The sequence below is a fragment of the Eumetopias jubatus genome, unplaced genomic scaffold (genome assembly GCF_037043125.1).
Source record: "Eumetopias jubatus isolate StellerSeaLion01/CBP00866 unplaced genomic scaffold, mEumJub1_p1.0 scaffold_3, whole genome shotgun sequence".
NCBI lineage: Eukaryota > Metazoa > Chordata > Mammalia > Carnivora > Otariidae > Eumetopias > Eumetopias jubatus.
In genome coordinates this window covers 62564236-62582494 of record NW_028274809.1, presented here as the reverse complement: position 1 = coordinate 62582494, position 18259 = coordinate 62564236, and the positions used below count along the sequence as shown (strand labels likewise).

Here is an 18259-nt window from a genome sequence, read left to right as displayed (position 1 = left end):
TAAAAAAAATGCTAGCCAAGTGCTAACTTGAGTTTAATTAAAATCAATGAAGAAAGCTATACATTGGTTTCTTTATTTAAAAAGGAAAGGAGGGCGCCTGGGTGGCTCAGTTGGTTAAGCAACTGCCTTCAGCTCAGGTCATGATCCTGGAGTCCCGGGCTCGAGTCCCGCATCGGGCTCGAGTCCCGCATCGGGCTCCAGTCCCGCATCGCATCGGGCTCCAGTCCCGCATCGCATCGGGCTCCAGTCCCGCATCGGGCTCCCTGCTCAGCAGGGAGTCTGCTTCTCCCTCTGACCCTCCCCCCTCTCATGTGCTCTCTCTCTCTCTCATTCTCCCCATCTCAAATAAATAAAATCTTTAAAATAAAAAGGAAAGGATTTGTACATTTTTAAGAGATGGGGTTATAATAAGCAACCTACATTAAGGGGGAAAAAAAGGTTGAAAAATTTACACAGGTCACAAAATGCTGCCAGGAATATGTTTAAATAGTTTTTGAAGCAAAACAGACTTTATAATTGCTGACTAGTAAGAAATCTCAAATGTCATATCATGGTGTTTGCATCTGACTCATTAATCTTTTCAAATGTTAGTTGTTACGAGTAGAGAGAAATGAGTCATTTATTGTTTAAACAAGGGAGCAGCTGTTAGTTTTTTCTAGTGTGTTAAAACCTTTAGTGACATCTATAAATGGAAAAAAGTCAATGAGCTCTTTCAGCTGTTGTTTTAGCAGCTGACAGTACCTTTGACTTCACTGTGATGTAAAATAAGAAAAAAACCTTTACTCATAGATAGAGACCTTGAAGTTTAAAAATACACAATTCACTGATCTGGGGGCATTTATTCATTCGACAAATATTAGAGCACATGAGGCCCTGGGGCTATAGCCCTGAACAAAGCAAACCAAAAAAAAAAAAAAATTCCCATCTTCAAGGAGCTTATATTCTTTTGAGGTTTAAGAATACCAAACTTTGAGGGGCACCTGAGTGGCTCAGTCGGTTAAACGACTGCCTTCGGCTCAGGTCATGATCCCAGGGTCCTGGGATCAAGCCCTGCATCCGGCTCCCTTTGCTCAATGAAGAGCCTGCTTCTCCCTCTCCCGCTGTCTCTCCCCCTGCTCATTTTCTCTCTCTCTCAAATAAATAAATAGAATCTTTAAAAAAAATACCAAACTTCAAAATTCTACAGTATTTCTGCAGCCTCACTGAGTTCAGAAAATGTGACAGTATAATTTTGTAATAAAATAGTTCATGAAGAGGTATATATGATGTCATATGCATATAAACAGATCTTTTTTTTCAAATGACTTCTGCATTCTGTAATTAATAGAGTGTTCTGTTACAGTCAACAACTTAGATTATTATTTCAGTTATATATTTTTTTCCTTGAATAGGCTTGTTTTCCAAATTATGCAGGTGATATAGCACTTCTTCCTGATTTTGCTGTGTTCTGTTGATAACATTGTTTTCATGGAGTTTCATCTATTCTGTATTTTAACTTTTTATTTAATTTTTTTATCTTCACTTAAATCACAGGATATCTTTAGTAATCATATGTGATTTTTTTCTTTACCTAGTGTTGACTTTTAACTATTTCTATTTCTTTCTGGACTTGATTCATTTTAACCTTTTGCCTTTATGCTACTTGTTTTGTAATTGTTTGCCACATCAGATCCTTTGTAGAGAAAGGCAGGGTATGAATAACTTAAATAATTTTATAATGTAATTCAATACCAATTATAGTTTTTCCACTTAAGAAGAAGGATAATTTAGAATATCTTAGAAAATTAGCAGGTTCTCTGCTTTTATTACTTCAATTATGATGGGGTATTGTTATTAAAGGGGTTTTTAAAATTAATAGTACATAAATAGAAGTCTTTAAGTTTCCTACTTCTAAAAGAAAATTGTAAATACCACTGTTTTAAGTAGAAAATAAAAATTTGTATGTAACAGTAATTGGAAAAGGGGTTTTGCTTGTGAGTATTCAAATGAACTCACCTCATATTCTTGACCTTTGCATCATTAATTCAGACAACTAAGGAGTTTGCCACTAGACCATTTTTAGTGGACTGACTCATTTTTATGATTCAGTTTTCTGTCAGTTCAATAAACACTTTCTTTAAACATGCCTTTATTGGCATATGTTCTCTAATGCTTTACGTTTATTAAAGCTTCCCACTTCATTTCAATCTCTTGTTTCTTAGCTGTTAGTGCTTAAAAGTTCCAGTTGTTCCCTTCAATCTAGAACAGCTGCAAGAACAACGCTTCTTTCCAAACTAGCTCTCCTGAATTCCCGTTGTTAGAGTTGGTGTCTATATTTAGCTGGTGGGATTAAATTGCAAAGGCTTCAAGCTGGGCAAAGCACACTGATCTGCCTTTTTACAGCTAGACCTGTGTGCTGCAAGGAGCTAAGGCCTTCAGTGTCCCCTTCCTTACCCAGGTTACTCACAAAATGGATTCCCAGCGGGAGCTCACAGAGGAACTGCGGCTTTACCAATCCACTCTTCTTCAGGATGGTCTAAAAGATCTCCTGGAAGAAAAAAAATTCATCGATTGCACCCTAAAAGCAGGTGACCAAAGTCTTCCTTGCCACAGATTGATTTTGTCAGCTTGTAGTCCTTACTTCCGTGAGTATTTTTTATCTGAAATTGATGAGGGGAAAAAAAAGGAGGTAGTATTAGATAATGTGGATCCTGCTGTACTGGATTTAATCATCAAGTACCTGTACTCCGCCAGTATTGATCTCAACGATGGAAACGTGCAAGATATTTTTGCCCTGGCCAGCCGCTTTCAGATCCCCTCGGTGTTCACTGTCTGTGTTTCTTACCTTCAGAAAAGACTTGCTCCTGGTAACTGTCTAGCCATCTTAAGATTAGGACTTCTTCTTGACTGCCCGAGACTTGCCATCTCTGCCCGTGAATTTGTGTCGGATCGCTTTGTACAGATTTGTAAGGAAGAGGACTTTATGCAACTCTCTCCACAGGAACTGATCTCAGTCATTTCAAATGACAGCCTCAATGTGGAAAAGGAAGAAGCAGTATTTGAGGCAGTGATGAAATGGGTGCGAACAGACAAAGAAAGCAGGGTCAAAAACCTCAGCGAAGTGTTTGACTGTATCCGTTTTCGCCTTATGGCAGAAAAATATTTTAAAGATCATGTTGAGAAAGATGAAATAATTAAAAGCAACCCGGAACTCCAGAAAAAAATCAAAGTTCTTAAAGATGCCTTTGCAGGCAAACTCCCGGAACCAAGCAAAAATGCGGAGAAGGCTGGGGCTGGGGAGGTGAATGGGGATGTTGGTGATGAAGATTTACTTCCCGGTTACCTGAATGACATTCCCAGGCACGGAATGTTTGTCAAAGACCTCATCCTCTTGGTGAATGACACAGCGGCAGTGGCTTATGATCCCACAGAAAACGAGTGCTACCTTACTGCGCTGGCTGAGCAGATTCCCAGAAATCATTCCAGCATTGTTACCCGACAAAATCAAGTGTACGTGGTAGGGGGACTGTATGTGGATGAAGAAAATAAAGATCAGCCTCTACAGTCCTACTTCTTCCAGGTAAGAAGCGCTGTTTTTATGAAAGCGGAGGCGTAAAGGAAACCCTTCTGCACCATCCCGTTAGCTGACGCGTGAGGTATTCAGGCCGCTTGTGTTCTATTCTGCTCGAGGTCCGACTTCCAGCCCCTTGCACTTCAGAACCCGAAGAATGAGGTTCTAATTAATGTGTAAGTGATGACTCAAGATTTACTGTATGCTCTTACCCAAATGTCAAGTTTACAGCTGATGGTGACTATGATCTTTCAAAACCCAGCGTTTTGGTAAAACTTAAATTTAACCTGGTACCTCTTTTCTGAAAAATAGGTTAAAGTATTTCCCTAAGTCATAGGACTTTACACATGACAAAAATGATAATTGATCAGATTTGCAGCCTTGTTCCAGGTTTTCTTGAACTGATCTGAAGTTCTTAAAGGTAGCACTTTATCTGTTATTTGTATCTACTGCCTAAAATATAATTTTGTTGACAATGAAGAGAACTTATGTACTTAATTTACACACTTTGGGTTACCTTCTGGGGAAAAAGTATCTATACCAGTGCCACTAACTTGAATTCATTAATTATATTTAGAAATTTTTATTTATGATGATTTTTTTTTTTTTAAGTAGGCTCCATACCCTGTGTGGAGCCCAATGCTGGGCTTGAACTCACAACTCTTGAGATCAAGACCTGAGCTGAGATCAAGACTTGGATGCTTAATGGACTGAACCACCCAGGCACCCCATTAATTTTTATTTATGACAAGTGACCACATGTATTTGGATCAGAGTTGTACTTAGACATTATGACAAGTTAATCTGTTTTGTGAAACCACAGAAGTGTCTGAGAAAACAAATCCTCCAAACTAATAGATTCTTTGTGGTTTATATGAAGAGAGCTTATTTCATATTATCAACATGTTATATTTTATCAGTTTATGAAGAAATCAGTGGCTTAACCTTTATCTTTAATAATGCCAATACCAGTACTTTGTAGCTTACAGCTAGCTCAGGAGAGTTTGTTTAGGTCATAGCTACCCATAGCCTGAGGTTTATGGGCACTTGAGTTGGAAAGGCCAAAGATAAGTGTAGAATGTCATATCACAGTCACTGTGTGCTCTGAGAGTGTGTGACATGCTGTGCATTCACAAAAATACTACCTTTAACCAGCTTTTTCTAATCTTGAAAAAGGTAATAATACATGTTAATCATGATCCTTAATTTTCAAAGTTCTGTTGAAGAGTGTTAACTACGAAATATAAAAATAAAACAGAAGCCATAATCATAAGTATTTGAATGCATGCCAGAAAATTTCCTAAGCCCTAATTTTAAATTCACTGAAATTTCAGAAAAGCCAAATTCAATTTAAAAGGCAATAATTATATCTAGGAAGTAAAAATGACATCAAAACACAGATTGACAAAAACAAAAAAAATACAGAGGGACAGATATCTGGAAATCATAGATCCAAGAAATACTTATAGTCTTCATTCTCTTCTGTCTTGTTACTATTTTTACTTTCATTGGCACAGCTTCTCATTTCTGTTCTAAGAAACCTGTTTGATGTTCTTTATAGCTACAAAAACAGTTACACAAAGTTGAAAAGATCAACTTCCTGTCATTGCCCTTGCCTTGCTCCTTTAAAAAGGCACAAATAGTGAACAAGATGCCAGGATAAAAACACCTGACTATAAAAAGGGTTATTTATGACTCACAAGAAAATGCATGTATGAGAATATCAGGTTTTATATTGTATTCTTCTGCTGGGCCCCATCTGTTTAAAATGTATGAAATTAGGAATAATATGATCTTTGATTGTATGCTATAACAAGACAATGAGAATTTTTTACCTGGGTAAGAGAGGGGATTTTTTTCATAAATTAATAGATTCATCAAATCTTTGAATAGCACCCCATCTTAAAGTAATCTAGGTCTAAACCCCGATCTTGAGGATGAAGAAACAGGAGCCAGAGAGGTTAAATAGCTTGACAGCTCATCTGTAAAAGAGTCTGGTAGGCAGTCTCCTGTTACATTTGCTGTAGTAAGTGCCCTAACTGGGGGTGGTGTGGGGATGTGGGCAGTGCTGTCCAGCATAGTACACCCTCCAGTCTGAGATTAAGATGGCTACTGTTCCCATTTAAAAAACAAACAGGGGATTTATATAACTTCTATTTGGGAATATCACTTAAAAGTTCTGTGAGCATTTAGTACAAAGCCTGTCACAGAACCAAGACTTCATAAATGTTCATTATTTCTACTGGAGTACACACCACTTTCTTGATCAAAGGATTTGTTTTCAAAAATGAAAACATTAGGGCTCACAATCTAGATGTTAAAATTCGTGAATGCAGAGCTAACAATACATATGTGAGGAGTAAACTGCTCATCATATCTAGTCTTAATTAGTGCTTTGCTTTAACCAGAGTTACTGGCAAGATATACACAGACTTCTATGGAGATCCCTCCCTTGACCGCAGCCTTTAATATCTGCACCTACTCTTGGTACCAGTTATTCTCAGGTTTATTCCTTTTTCTTCTGCTACACAGAAGTAGCACTACAGACACCAACAAATCTGTAACTGCACTCCATGGAGCAGTGTTCTTGTGCCTTGGTGTCCTAAAATGCAAACTGGAAAAATCTTAAAATGACCAATAATAAGTGCTGGAACCGACACCAGCCATACCAGAATGACCTGCGGGAACATGAGCACTCAGAGAGCTATCTTAGGCTTGCAGAAATGGCAGTAGCATAAACTAGCAAGTTGCTTCCTAAGATAATTTTTTAAAAAAAAGAAAAAAGGGTATTTCAAATGACCTCCAACAAAAGGCTAGGAGGTTATAGCTGTTAACACCTGCCTATGTCAGAAGTAATAAAGCGAAACAGAGAGAACCTAAACAAATTTTGAAGAAAAGAAAAAAGATGTTGCCTAACATCCCAGTTGTCTGTGGGCTAAGCGACGGGTCCAGCTGTCCTGGGTGCCGGCTTGGGGAGCGTGTTAAATATAGCATTCGGGGGTCACTCACATACTGTGACCCTCCCTACAGTGACAACCTCTCTTTCCTCAATTCCCTAAAAGTATTATGATGCCTTTTTTGAACCTGAAGAAGGCAACATGGGAAGAAACTTTGACAAGGAACCTCACAGTTCTAACTGACCTCTAGTGACTCTGTTCTCTCCTTCTTTTCTGCAGATTTTGGCATTTTAAGTAAGCCAAGTAGATGTTCTCATTTTTCTTGGTAGTCCAGAGGTAAAATACGATACTTTCAGATTGCAGTTTTATTTTACCTGCAATATCTTTGACTATCTCAGTGTATTCTACACAACACGTAAAATATAGCATATTTCTCGGTACAACTGTAACTTTTTTCTAACAAGTTCCACAATTCTTCATATGTTTTTCTTTCAGCTTGATCACATAGCATCTGAGTGGATTGGACTTCCGCCTCTGCCTTCAGCCAGGTGTCTCTTTGGTCTGGGAGAGGTAGATGACAAAATCTATGTAGTTGCAGGCAAAGACCTTCAAACAGAGGCTTCGCTGGATTCAGTTTTATGCTATGATCCTGTGTAAGTTGACATGACGTTCCTGTTTCCTAAGCACTTGGGTATATGAATGCCTAATACATATTCATAATTTTAGACCCTGGTACTAACTGAAAGCACAGAAATTCTATCATCTTTTCATTGCAGGGCTGCAAAGTGGAATGAAGTTAAAAAACTGCCTATCAAAGTCTATGGCCACAGTGTGATATCACATAAGGGGATGATATATTGTCTAGGAGGAAAGACAGATGACAAGTAAGTACCCTAAAATCCCCTTATGGTTTACAACCAAATGATTTTTTTTAAACCTTTGTGTTTTTTTAAGTAAACTCCACCCCCAGTGTGGGGCTTGAACTCACAACCCTGAGATCAAGATTTGCATGCTCTACTGACTGAGCCAGCCAGGCACCCCTCCAAATGATTTTTTTATTGCAAGAGTTCTTTCCTCCTTTCATTTGATTCTACATACTGAAATGGGACTTGGTTCTCACCCGTAATATTGTAGAAGTTAAAGTTTCAAAATAAAATTTTGAAAAGCTATTGGAGAATATTATAAATTATTTCTAAGGGAAACTGAAGGGAAATTTAAATAAAATTTAAAAGTTGCTGATGTGGGATCCCTGGGTGGCTTAGTTGGTTAAGCGTCCGACTCTTGATTTCGGCTCAGGTCATGATCTCAGGGTTGTGAAATGCAGCCCTGCATCAGGCTACACGCTCAACACAGACCCTGCTTGAGATTCTCTCCTTCTCCCTCTGCCCCTCCCCCTGCTCTCTTGCTCTAAAATAAATAAAATCTTAAAAAAAAAAGTTGCTAAACTTGTAGATTCCAGCATATTGCTAGGAACTAGCATATCTCCATCATACGCATTCTTACAGTGAAAAAGCAGCACTTAGGAGCATAATCAAGTTTTTAATTGAGCTAATTTTTAATTATATTTCACTACATTAAAACCAGTGGGTTTTCGGGACACCTGGGTGGCACAGTAGGTTAACCCTCGGACTCTTGGTTTCAGCTCAGGTCGTGACCTCGGGGTCCTGAGATCAAGGCCCTAGTAGGGCGCCCCTAGTTGAGCTCCCCAAGTCGGCTTCCCTGCTCAGTGCACAGTCGGCTTGAGATTCTCCCTCCCTCTCCCTCTGCCCCCCCCACTTGTGCTCTTACACTCTCTCTCCCTCTCTAAAATGAATTAATAAATCTTAAAAAAAAATAGTGGGTTTTCTTATTCTTTTGGCCGTAACTAAATAAAAATTAAGTGTACCTCTGTAATGTAATACTTAAAATATAACTGCTAAAGCAATAGTGCATAAAAATATTACAGATTTGTACTTTACATTCATAAAAGAGAATTTAGATAGATGGTTTGAAACTGAAAAGCATGGGGACTGAAAAGAGGGCAGTTATTTCCGAAACAATGTTTCACTGACTTACTGCTGGACTGAGGTGATATTCAAAACATTTAACAACTGGTCACAAAGAGGCACTGATCAAACAGAACTACTACACCTGGTTCACTGACTCGTTCCCAGTCTCTTGTGAGGAAAACAGGATAAAAATCATACAACTTGATTTCCACGCACTTCTCAAGGGACAGGTCATTAGGAAAAAGATTTTGTAGCTCAAAGGGAGAAGTGAGTTCAGAGTGCTCCAGAAGTCAGTTAATTAAACCAGTAGCCCATCTGGTAAAATGAAGATTTTCAGTTTAAATAGAATTAATTTCCTGCCCCTGAAAACTCTGCCTAATTTGGCTTGTCCTCATTTGCCCAGGTTACTTAATAAATAAAGATGTTAATCCTGGAAAGGGAACCAGAATTAAGAATTACATGGACAAAGCAGGAAAGGAGAGTAAAATATGGAAATGTGCTAGAAATAAAGATCTATATTCTGAGTGAATAATTAATGGTCATTATTAAATTAAAATGACAAATAGCACAGGAAATGTGATTTTAAAAAGCAAGGGGAACCTTAAAAAAAAAAGAGAGAAAACAAAACAGAAACATACTCATGGATACAGGAAACAAACTGGTGGTTACCAGAGACAGGAGAGGTTGAGGAGGGACAGATAATATTGTAATAACTTTGTATGGTAACTAGACTTACCATGGGTGATCATTTCATAATGTATAACAAGATCAAATCACTGTGATATACACCTGAAAGTAATAAGATGTGGTATGTCGGTTATACTTCAATTAAAAAATAAAAATAAATGATTAATTGTTTAAAAAAATAACGGGCTTTTATACAGTCTGTCCATATTCAAAGATAATATATTTTGAAATTTTGATATTTTCCTTAATCCCAGCTATTCCCATCAAATAAATATTTAAAGGAAGGCCATATTATAAACTTACTCAGTGCAAAATCCTATTTTGGGTATTTTTCCTGAGTAAATGGAATAGAAAATGTGTATTAAGCAGTGTTCTGACTTTGGAAATGTAGTGACCCTGCCAAATGATTTAAATTGTTTCCTTCAAGTGGTATTAGTAACTGGGAAATTGATATGTCAGTAAAAGCATACAGGTCTTGTCAGTAAGAATATATTAATCTTCAGAATATGATTAACCAAGACAACATTGCTTGATGAATGCCAAAGTCAAGAACTTTGAAATGAGTCATTATCTAAAAGTAAGCACTGAATCGCACTAGTTAACACCACTGAATTTGAAGAACATGATTTTGTAATCATGCCCTTGTCGAGAAGTTTTAAAGTAGGGCGCCTGGGTGGCTCAGTTGGTTAAGCAACTGCCTTCAGCTCAGGTCATGATCCCAGGGTCCTGGGATAGAGTCCCACATTGGGTTCCCTGCTCAGCGGGGAGTCTGCTTCTCCCTCTCCCTCTGCCACTCCACCTGCTCGTGCTCTCTCTCTGTCAAATAAATAAAATCTTTTAAAAAAAAAAAGAAGTTTTAAAGTAATACTTATAGTCAAATATTAGAGGAAATGCTTCTACTCCAAATACCTGGTCTTTCATAAGATTAAAGAAAAAAGTCCTCACAGAAAGTTAGGGTTTTTGTTTGTTTGCTTTTTGGCTTTACCAAACATATCCAGGGGTGCCTGGCTGGCTCAGTTGGTAGAGCATGTGATTCTTGATCTTGGGGTTGTGAGTTCAAGCCCCACATTGGGCATAAAACTTACTTTAAAAAAGTAAAAACTGGGGCACCTGAGTGGCTCAGATGGTTAAGCATTTTCCTTTGGCTCAGGTCATGATCTCCAGGTCCTGGGATCGAGCCCCGTGTTGGGCTCCCTGTCCAGCGAGGAGTCTACCTCTCCCTCTGCCTCTGCCCACCCCCCCCCTGCCACCACCGGCGCATGCCCTCTCTCGAATAAAATCTTAAACAAAAAAAGCAAAAGCAAAACAAAAAACCCCAGAAATATATCCAGTTAATCAATTATTATTTAGCATTTTGAACTCCCATCAGTAAATTATGGATAACTTTAATGAACCATAAGGAACATGCTAAGAATAATTCAGATGAGTACAGATTTTCCTGGTAGCATTTAGCATGTAAAAACTGTTCTCATTACTCAACTCCTCAGATGACTAGTTGCCTAATCTATAGTCCCAGATTTCTTTTATTTATTTATTTATTTATTTATTTATTTATTTGACAGAGAGGACACAGCAAGAGAAGGAACACGAGCAGGGGGAGTGAGAGAGGGAGAAGCAGGCTTCCCACCGAGCAGGGAGCCCAACGCGGGGCTTGATGCAGGGCTCGATCCCAGGACCCTGGGATCATGACCTGAGCCGAAGACAGACGCTTAACAACTGAGCCACCCAGGCGCCCCTAGTCCCAGATTTCTTAAAATGCATTGGTATATCAGTATATACTAAAATGAAATGAGCCATCATATTATAGTTAAATTTAAAATAGATATTTTCATACCTAATTATTTTTTAAATTAACTGATTCATTCCTAGGAGATTCAAATAATAAGATAAACTTAACATTTTTGTTACTTGGCACAATAAAGGGTTTATGAATTTTTTTTAACTCTGTTCCTGTCTTTCATTGAATTTAGCCAGAGATAGGATTAAAATCTACTCTGGGCAGTTGCCAAAAGGAAAGTCATCCTACCTTCCAGTAGTATAATTAAGTACCCCACATTTGGAATTGTCCTTCACTTGTGTCATATGTTCAGATTAAGAATACTTCCAAGTTTTTCTAACTCTGATGTGTTTCAGACGGGAAGCAAAGCTAAATGATTAGTGAAATTGCTTCCTTCAGAAAAGGAAGGTTCTAACCATTTTGTTGTCTTTTATGTTTACAGAAAGTGTACAAACAGGGTGTTTATCTACAACCCAAAAAAAGGAGACTGGAAGGATCTGGCTCCAATGAAAACCCCTCGTTCCATGTTTGGAGTGGCAGTGCATAAAGGCAAAATTGTGATTGCGGGAGGTGTCACTGAAGATGGTCTTTCAGCTTCAGTGGAAGCTTTTGACCTCACAACCAATAAGTAAGTTGCTGTATCTTACTACAGCGTATGAATCACTCTACTTTCTAACTTTGGATGAAAATTAAGCTTTCTAATTGGGACATAGGGAGAGGAGAGCAGGGAGGCAAGGATTAAGAGAAAGCATCTGGATCTGGGTTTCTTCTGCTGTTACTGGGTGTGAAATGCCTAACATTCTGATGCATTACATGTGTTTGCAACTTGGAACACATAACCCTCAAGTTAATGCCAGAATGTCCAATTTATCCTTGTTATTAACTTTGTGAATTTAGTCACACAAAGGCAATACTTCTAAATAATCATATGCATGTGGATGGGTATACATGTCCCCATACGGGTTATTTGATTTGAAATATGTAGTTTGTTTAAGGATGGAAAGACCTCCATTTAGCTTGTGATGTTTGTAAAACAGGAATGCTTCAGAAATTTTTTTATGCTCTTTATAATATTCTTAAAATATTCATATATAAGCTTTTACTTACTTAAAGTTAATGTGAAAAGATACTTGACAGATATTCTTTATGTAAAATCAGTCTTTTTCAAATTTTTGAGCTCACTCATCTGGGTAAGTATATAGTTTTTATACTCATAGTTTAGCAATGAAGAAAAAATTAGAGCACTGTCATTACTTTTTTAAGGAACCATGTAATGCCTGATTACAAAATAGACTTTAGCATCTGAAAATCACCAAGGAATTTTTATGGGAGAGGATTTAATGATCATTAAAAATCATCTTTTTTGAAAACTATATAGTATGGGTAAACACTCATAAGACGTTAAAAAGCAGCACACAGAATTGTAAATACTCTATGTTCTTAGTTTTTTTCATATGTATGTATAGATGTTTATATTTAAATTTGTATGCTTTTTGAGAAATAACAAAATTACACTAAAATGTTCCTTATGATTATTCTGGAGGCTATGATCATGGGTGGTATTTGTTTTCTTCTATACCTTTCTGTATTTCCAGATTTCCTACAATGTACATATACTACTTTTATAGTTAGAAAAACAGATAATATGTTTAGAGTAAAGGTCCACTTTTAATGCCACCGTAATAAAATAGAGAGTTGCCAAAATGATTAACTCATTCTGGACTCTTGATCCTTCCAACTAATTTTGATTGATTTTTATCATTAGTTGTCATATGGCTGTTAACATTAAAAAGTTCCCTTAAATCCTTTATTTAAAAAGATGATGTATAAGTCATTAAAAAGAAAATTACCAACCCTAGTTTCCTAAACTAGGATAATATAAGGTTAGATGTACAATGTGGCTTTTTAAATTTTTTTTTAAAAAGCCAGTAACTAGCAGTGTAGAGGGCAAGAAAAAAAAGTGGCTATAAAGTAAAGTCATGTACAATGACTTTATTGCAAAGGATTTAAAGATTTCTTGAGAAATGACAGAAATCAGAGTTTCTAAAAATTTATATATACGCATTCAAATGAAATCCAACACCTCCTAGGAGCTAGGAGGCCTAGAACTGCCACAAAACGCCCCCTGTTTATAGCATGATTGCTGAATATGCTAACTGATGAAGGTGAAATTTTCTGGGACTGACATATTGAGAGCTTTCTATTTAATCTGGCTACATCTTTCAAATAAAGGAATATTTAGGGATTTTTTCAATAACAAACTCAACCTTCTAATTTTAGATGCCTTTGCTACTTGAATTTTTAAATTAAAATTTTATGTAACTGTTCAGTAAATACATTTGACATTTCCTTAGGTTTTACATTGACTCCATTTTCAATAATTCCTAGATGGGAGGTAATGACTGAATTTCCCCAAGAGAGAAGTTCCATCAGTTTGGTCGGCCTAGCTGGGTCCCTGTATGCCATCGGTGGTTTTGCCATGATTCAACTGGAGTCTAAAGAGTTTGCACCCACTGAAGTCAATGACATATGGAAGTAAGTTTTTTTTACTCCAATTTCTGGACCAAATATTCAGTCAAATAACTGATAACAGATAAAACAAACAATTCTGCAGTGAAGAGTAGGCCAGACTTTCCCAACATGTATGCTTCTTCTTGGTAGTAAACACTTTTCGAACCTAACTGGACTTCTGCATGTGCCACTTACTTGAGGGTCAAGTACTGCTTCTAATTGTGCCTGGGGAAGGATTTTTCTGGGCCTGTAAATCAGGAAAATGAGTAAAATGAGACATGGACTGGTGATCCCTTAAGCTCCATTCTAGCTCTAAAAGTGTGATGCTCTAGGCATCTGGTAGAGCAAAGGCTACTTCAAAACCTTTCTACTAGAGAGTTCTTTATTTCCTAAGAAAACAGAGTTCTGAAGAAACATTTAGCTTCTTCAGTTTTCCATGAATTCATTAATTCTATTTTGAATCTAATTTAAGTGGTTTTCCAGTTTTTGAGGATTGTTACAAAAGCTTTTTCAAAAAAAAAAAAAAAGAAAGAAAAAAGTGAAAAGTAGCAATCCATTTTACCTCTCAGATAGGTGCTGGGCAGATGTCCCAAATATGACACTTGCAGTTGTTATTCAGTTGAATATTTTAAAGTTAGGCTTAAAATGAATGTAGTATTTCTACAGTGTGTGGGGGGTGGAAAATTTTGCCACCGTTTCTAATGCTGTGACTATCGCCTGGAGACCAGGGTATATACAAGAAGTCTTGGGAGCAGAAGTGTAGGTTGTGTCCTGCACAGAGAGTCACATAGTTGGGCAGGGCATACAGTATTCAGATGTCTGGTTACCATTAGGATACCGCATGGTCTGCCAAATGGTGCCTGTTGCCTTCAGCCCAGGAACTGTGCTTGCTGAGAAAAATTTATAGTAGGGAGATCTCAGTTGCCTGAGGTGAGCATTAGTGAATTCATGTACACTCATCCAGAAATTGCCAAACTCATGCTTAAAGGCCAGCCCCCACTCAAGGATGGATGCCCTTACCTGGTCTGTCACCAGATTGTCCAGAACCTCGGACATACTCAAAGGACGGTCTATGGACCAGCAGTGGTAGCATCTCCTGAGAGCTTAGAAATGCAGAATCCCAGGCCCCACCCCAAACTTACTCAATCAGAAAAACTTCATTTTAACAAGATTCCCAGGTGATTTGCATGCACATTTAAATTTGTAGGTACAGCTTTAGAAGAGTGATCAATGAAGGCATACCACCAAGGCTGAGAGTGGAAGTGGTATTGGTTCTATACCTGACCCAGCACATGCCTTATTCCCTGGTGAACGGGAAGGCTGAAAGGCCCATGGCTTAACCAAGCAATTATTTTATGCATCAAACATCATTTCCTAGTGTTGTAATAGTAACTAGCTGTGTAGAGGGCAAGAAAAAAAAGTGGCTATAAAGGGAAGTTGACTATTAACTCATCTCCCCCCAAGAAAGGAGGAGGAAGAAAAAGAAAATAGAAATTTCCAGGGAAGAAAGAGGCAAGACTTAGGGAGAAGTTGAGATGGAAAAAGACTGGAAGCAGTAGGAAAAAAAGAATGAAATAATGGAGGGCTGAGAAGATCAGGTTTTTGGAAAACAGGGATAAATACCAACAGTGAATAGGCAGTGATTCTTAACGCTGGCTGCACATTTAAATCACCTGGGATGCTTTTAAAATATACCAGCACCTGGACCTCAACGCAGGCCAATTGAATCAGGATTTCTGCAGTTAGGTCCTAAAGCCTTCTCAGGTGATTCTAATAGGCAGCCAGGGTTGAGAAACATTGATGTTAGGGAATGGTGCCATCAATCAGCTGAATCCCACATGAGCCTGTACGCTTCCTAATGGTGACCAAAAGCCAAGTTGCTTCAGCAGGAGCATGTTGTAGGCAGCAAAGGAGAGCATCTCCGCTAAAAGTAGCCCTTACCTTGCTGCGGGGAGCCTGAAAAAGGGATCATCTCTGATGATGGTGTATTTTGTGAGTAGGGCAGTGGTTCCCAAGGTTCACCTAGGGAGCCTCAAAAAGTACTGTCCCCTCTGTCCTACCTTACTATGATTTAATTAGTCTACAGTATAGTCTGGACTTTGAAACTTTCAAAAGACCCCTGGATGATTCTCATGTGCAGACAAGTTTGGGAACCACCAGATTGGGGAAAGGCAAGAATGCATTCATCACTGTCTGCCTGGCTGTAAAATTTTTAATTTAGGTAGGGGTGTTTTCCGCGCGGGTGATAAAAATCTAGGGCAATAATTCTCAAATCTTGCTGCATATTAGAATCACTTCGGAAACTTTAAAAAAATGATCATGCCCAGGCCATACTCCATATTCAGTTAAGTCGATCTCTGGGGGTGAGAGCCAGGCATCACTATTTGTTTTAATAATTTTTATTGTTATGTTAATCACCATACATTACATCATTAGTTTTTGATGTAGTGTTCCTTGATTCATTGTTTGTGCATAACACCGAGTGCTCCACGCAGAACGTGCCCTCTTTAATACCCATCACCAGGCTAACCCATCCCTCCACCCTCCTCCCCTCTAGAACCCGCAGTTTGTTTTTCAGAGTCCATCGTCTCTCATGGTTCGTCTCCCCCTCCAACTTACTCTCCTTCATTCTTCCCCTCCTGCTATCTTCCTCTTTTTTTTTCTTAACATATATTGCATTATTTGTTTCAGAAGTACAGATCTGTGATTCAACAGTCTTATACAATTCACAGTGCTTGCCATAGCACATACCCTCCCCAATGTCTATTTTTAATGTCTCTAAGTGGTTCCAAATGTGCAAGTTTGAGAACCAGTGATCTGCTGTGGTTCTCAAGGCAGCATCAGCACCACCTGGGTACTTGTTAAATATGCAAATTCTCAGACCTTACCTCACATCTACAGAAACTCTGGGGATGGGGCCCAGCAATCTGTGTTTGAGCAAGCCCTCCAGGTGACTCAGATGTGTGCTATCATTGACAGCAACTGACCTGCAGAAAGGTGGCTGCCCACTTGTCCTCAACTTCCTAGTGAATCTACCCACACATGCAGAGACGAAATTCAAAGACGAAAACTATCGGTATATCGGTATACCACATTCTAAACCTATAGACCCTCTTGGTGTAATGTGTAAAAACATTTTTTTTCCATTCTTGTATTTTTTATTGAAATCTTTCCATTATTTAGGATTGGCCAAGCTGAAAGTAAAAATATAACTGCTAGGAAGCAAATGCTTTTAAGACTCACTTAACCTTCTATTGCTTAAATGTGGTCACTTTTTCATTAGGTCATTTAAAACTATTCTTTCTCTCTTAGCGTGTTGCTCCAAATTTTGTAGAGATAATTAAGGGTTCTTCCCTTTATTAGTGGTAAAATATTTTTGTCTACTTTTCTCAACATAAAAATCACTTAGTGCTTAGTGCAAATATTAAGATTAAATTTGGACCACGGATGAAATTAAGTCAGATAGCACATATCTTACATAGGTATTAGCCAATTTTTTAAATTTTTTAGTTTAAATCTTATTCATCATTATAGAATGATTTGGGGGTATTTCCTATGGGTCAACTATTGATAGCTTCTGGAGGAGGGGAGGATACTAAAATGCATAAGATGTTATTTGCCTTCAAGTACCCTTAAGCTTGTTGAGAACATAAATATAGGGGGAAAAATTAAAGGAATGATAACTGCTATAATAGGTACTATATTTAAAGGACAATGTGAGAAATGAGGGGAAACTACAAACTCTGCTTGAGGAAGGCTTTCTAGAAAGGCTTCAGAGAAAAGGCAGTGTTTCGGAATTCCTCAGGCAGAGAAGGCATTCCAGGCACCAGGTAGAAGAGAGGCACACATATTTCAAAGCAATTCAAGTTGCCTGCATCTTTATAACCGTGACTAGTCCCTGGAGGAAACGACCTAATGCTAGTTCTTACCTAACACCAAGTGCAAAATCTAAGAGTAGTCCTCACACAGGACATTAAAGCGGGAGGGGAATGGATTCTTCTGGAGGGATCCCTACTGTTAGGTGCCATGCTCCACACAAGTATATTGGAACAATTGAAATTATAATCAAGGTGACTAGCCATCCCTGTTCTTCCCAGTTCTTACTTTTAAGGTAGAGTCTGCTGACCTTGACTCGGAGACCAGCCATCATAACCGGTCCAAAGGTGAATAACTGATTGCTTAACTGTTGATTACTCTTCATCTCTGAACAGTCTTTGATCCCCAGAAAAGGCTTAACTGCCTAAGCATCCATATTAAATACCATGGCAGTAAGTTCAGACATACGCTCATTCAGAGAAAGCATATTTGGGGAGGAATTCAAATGTCACTCTACCAGTCGGGTGCATGCTCCTCTGGACAAGAGCCAGTAGGGTTTTCTCGAAAACCCTATTTAATACAAGGAGACCTACAGAACTATTTAAAAAATGCTTATTGATTATTTTTTTTTCTCCATCAGGTATGAAGATGATAAAAAAGAATGGGCTGGGATGTTGAAGGAAATACGTTACGCTTCAGGAGCTAGTTGCCTAGCAACACGTTTAAACCTCTTCAAACTGTCTAAACTATAAACAGGGAGGTGAAAAAACACAATAGAATGGGATGTGTTTTGTTTGGAAATAGGGCTTTAATTTATTCTGTTTTTCAAAAGCCTATGCAGAGATTCATGTAGAAATTATTCACTAAATAACTGTCCATGAGGTTAGCAGTGGGCATCAAAACCTCAAAGTCACTGAAATCTTCGGTGTAATGATCATTGTTTAAAACCATTGTTTAAAAATTTCTAGTAAGAAATTAAATATTAAGTTGAATGGATTATTTCTTTTGTTAATCTGTCTCAATCAATTGTAAA

At 38.1% G+C, this 18259-nt stretch overlaps 1 protein-coding gene across 1 annotated transcript; it reads left to right on the top strand.

Moving 5' to 3' along the window:
• The first annotated feature begins 2449 nt into the window (after nucleotides 1-2449).
• On the top strand, nucleotides 2450-18134 carry KLHL41 (kelch like family member 41). Its single transcript, XM_028122929.1, has 6 exons — nucleotides 2450-3559; nucleotides 6943-7100; nucleotides 7224-7331; nucleotides 11342-11527; nucleotides 13288-13434; nucleotides 17867-18134. The coding sequence occupies exons 1-6, from the start codon at nucleotides 2450-2452 to the stop codon at nucleotides 17976-17978; spliced, it is 1821 nt and encodes a 606-aa protein (XP_027978730.1). The 3' UTR covers nucleotides 17979-18134.
• Nucleotides 18135-18259: the final 125 nt, after the last annotated feature.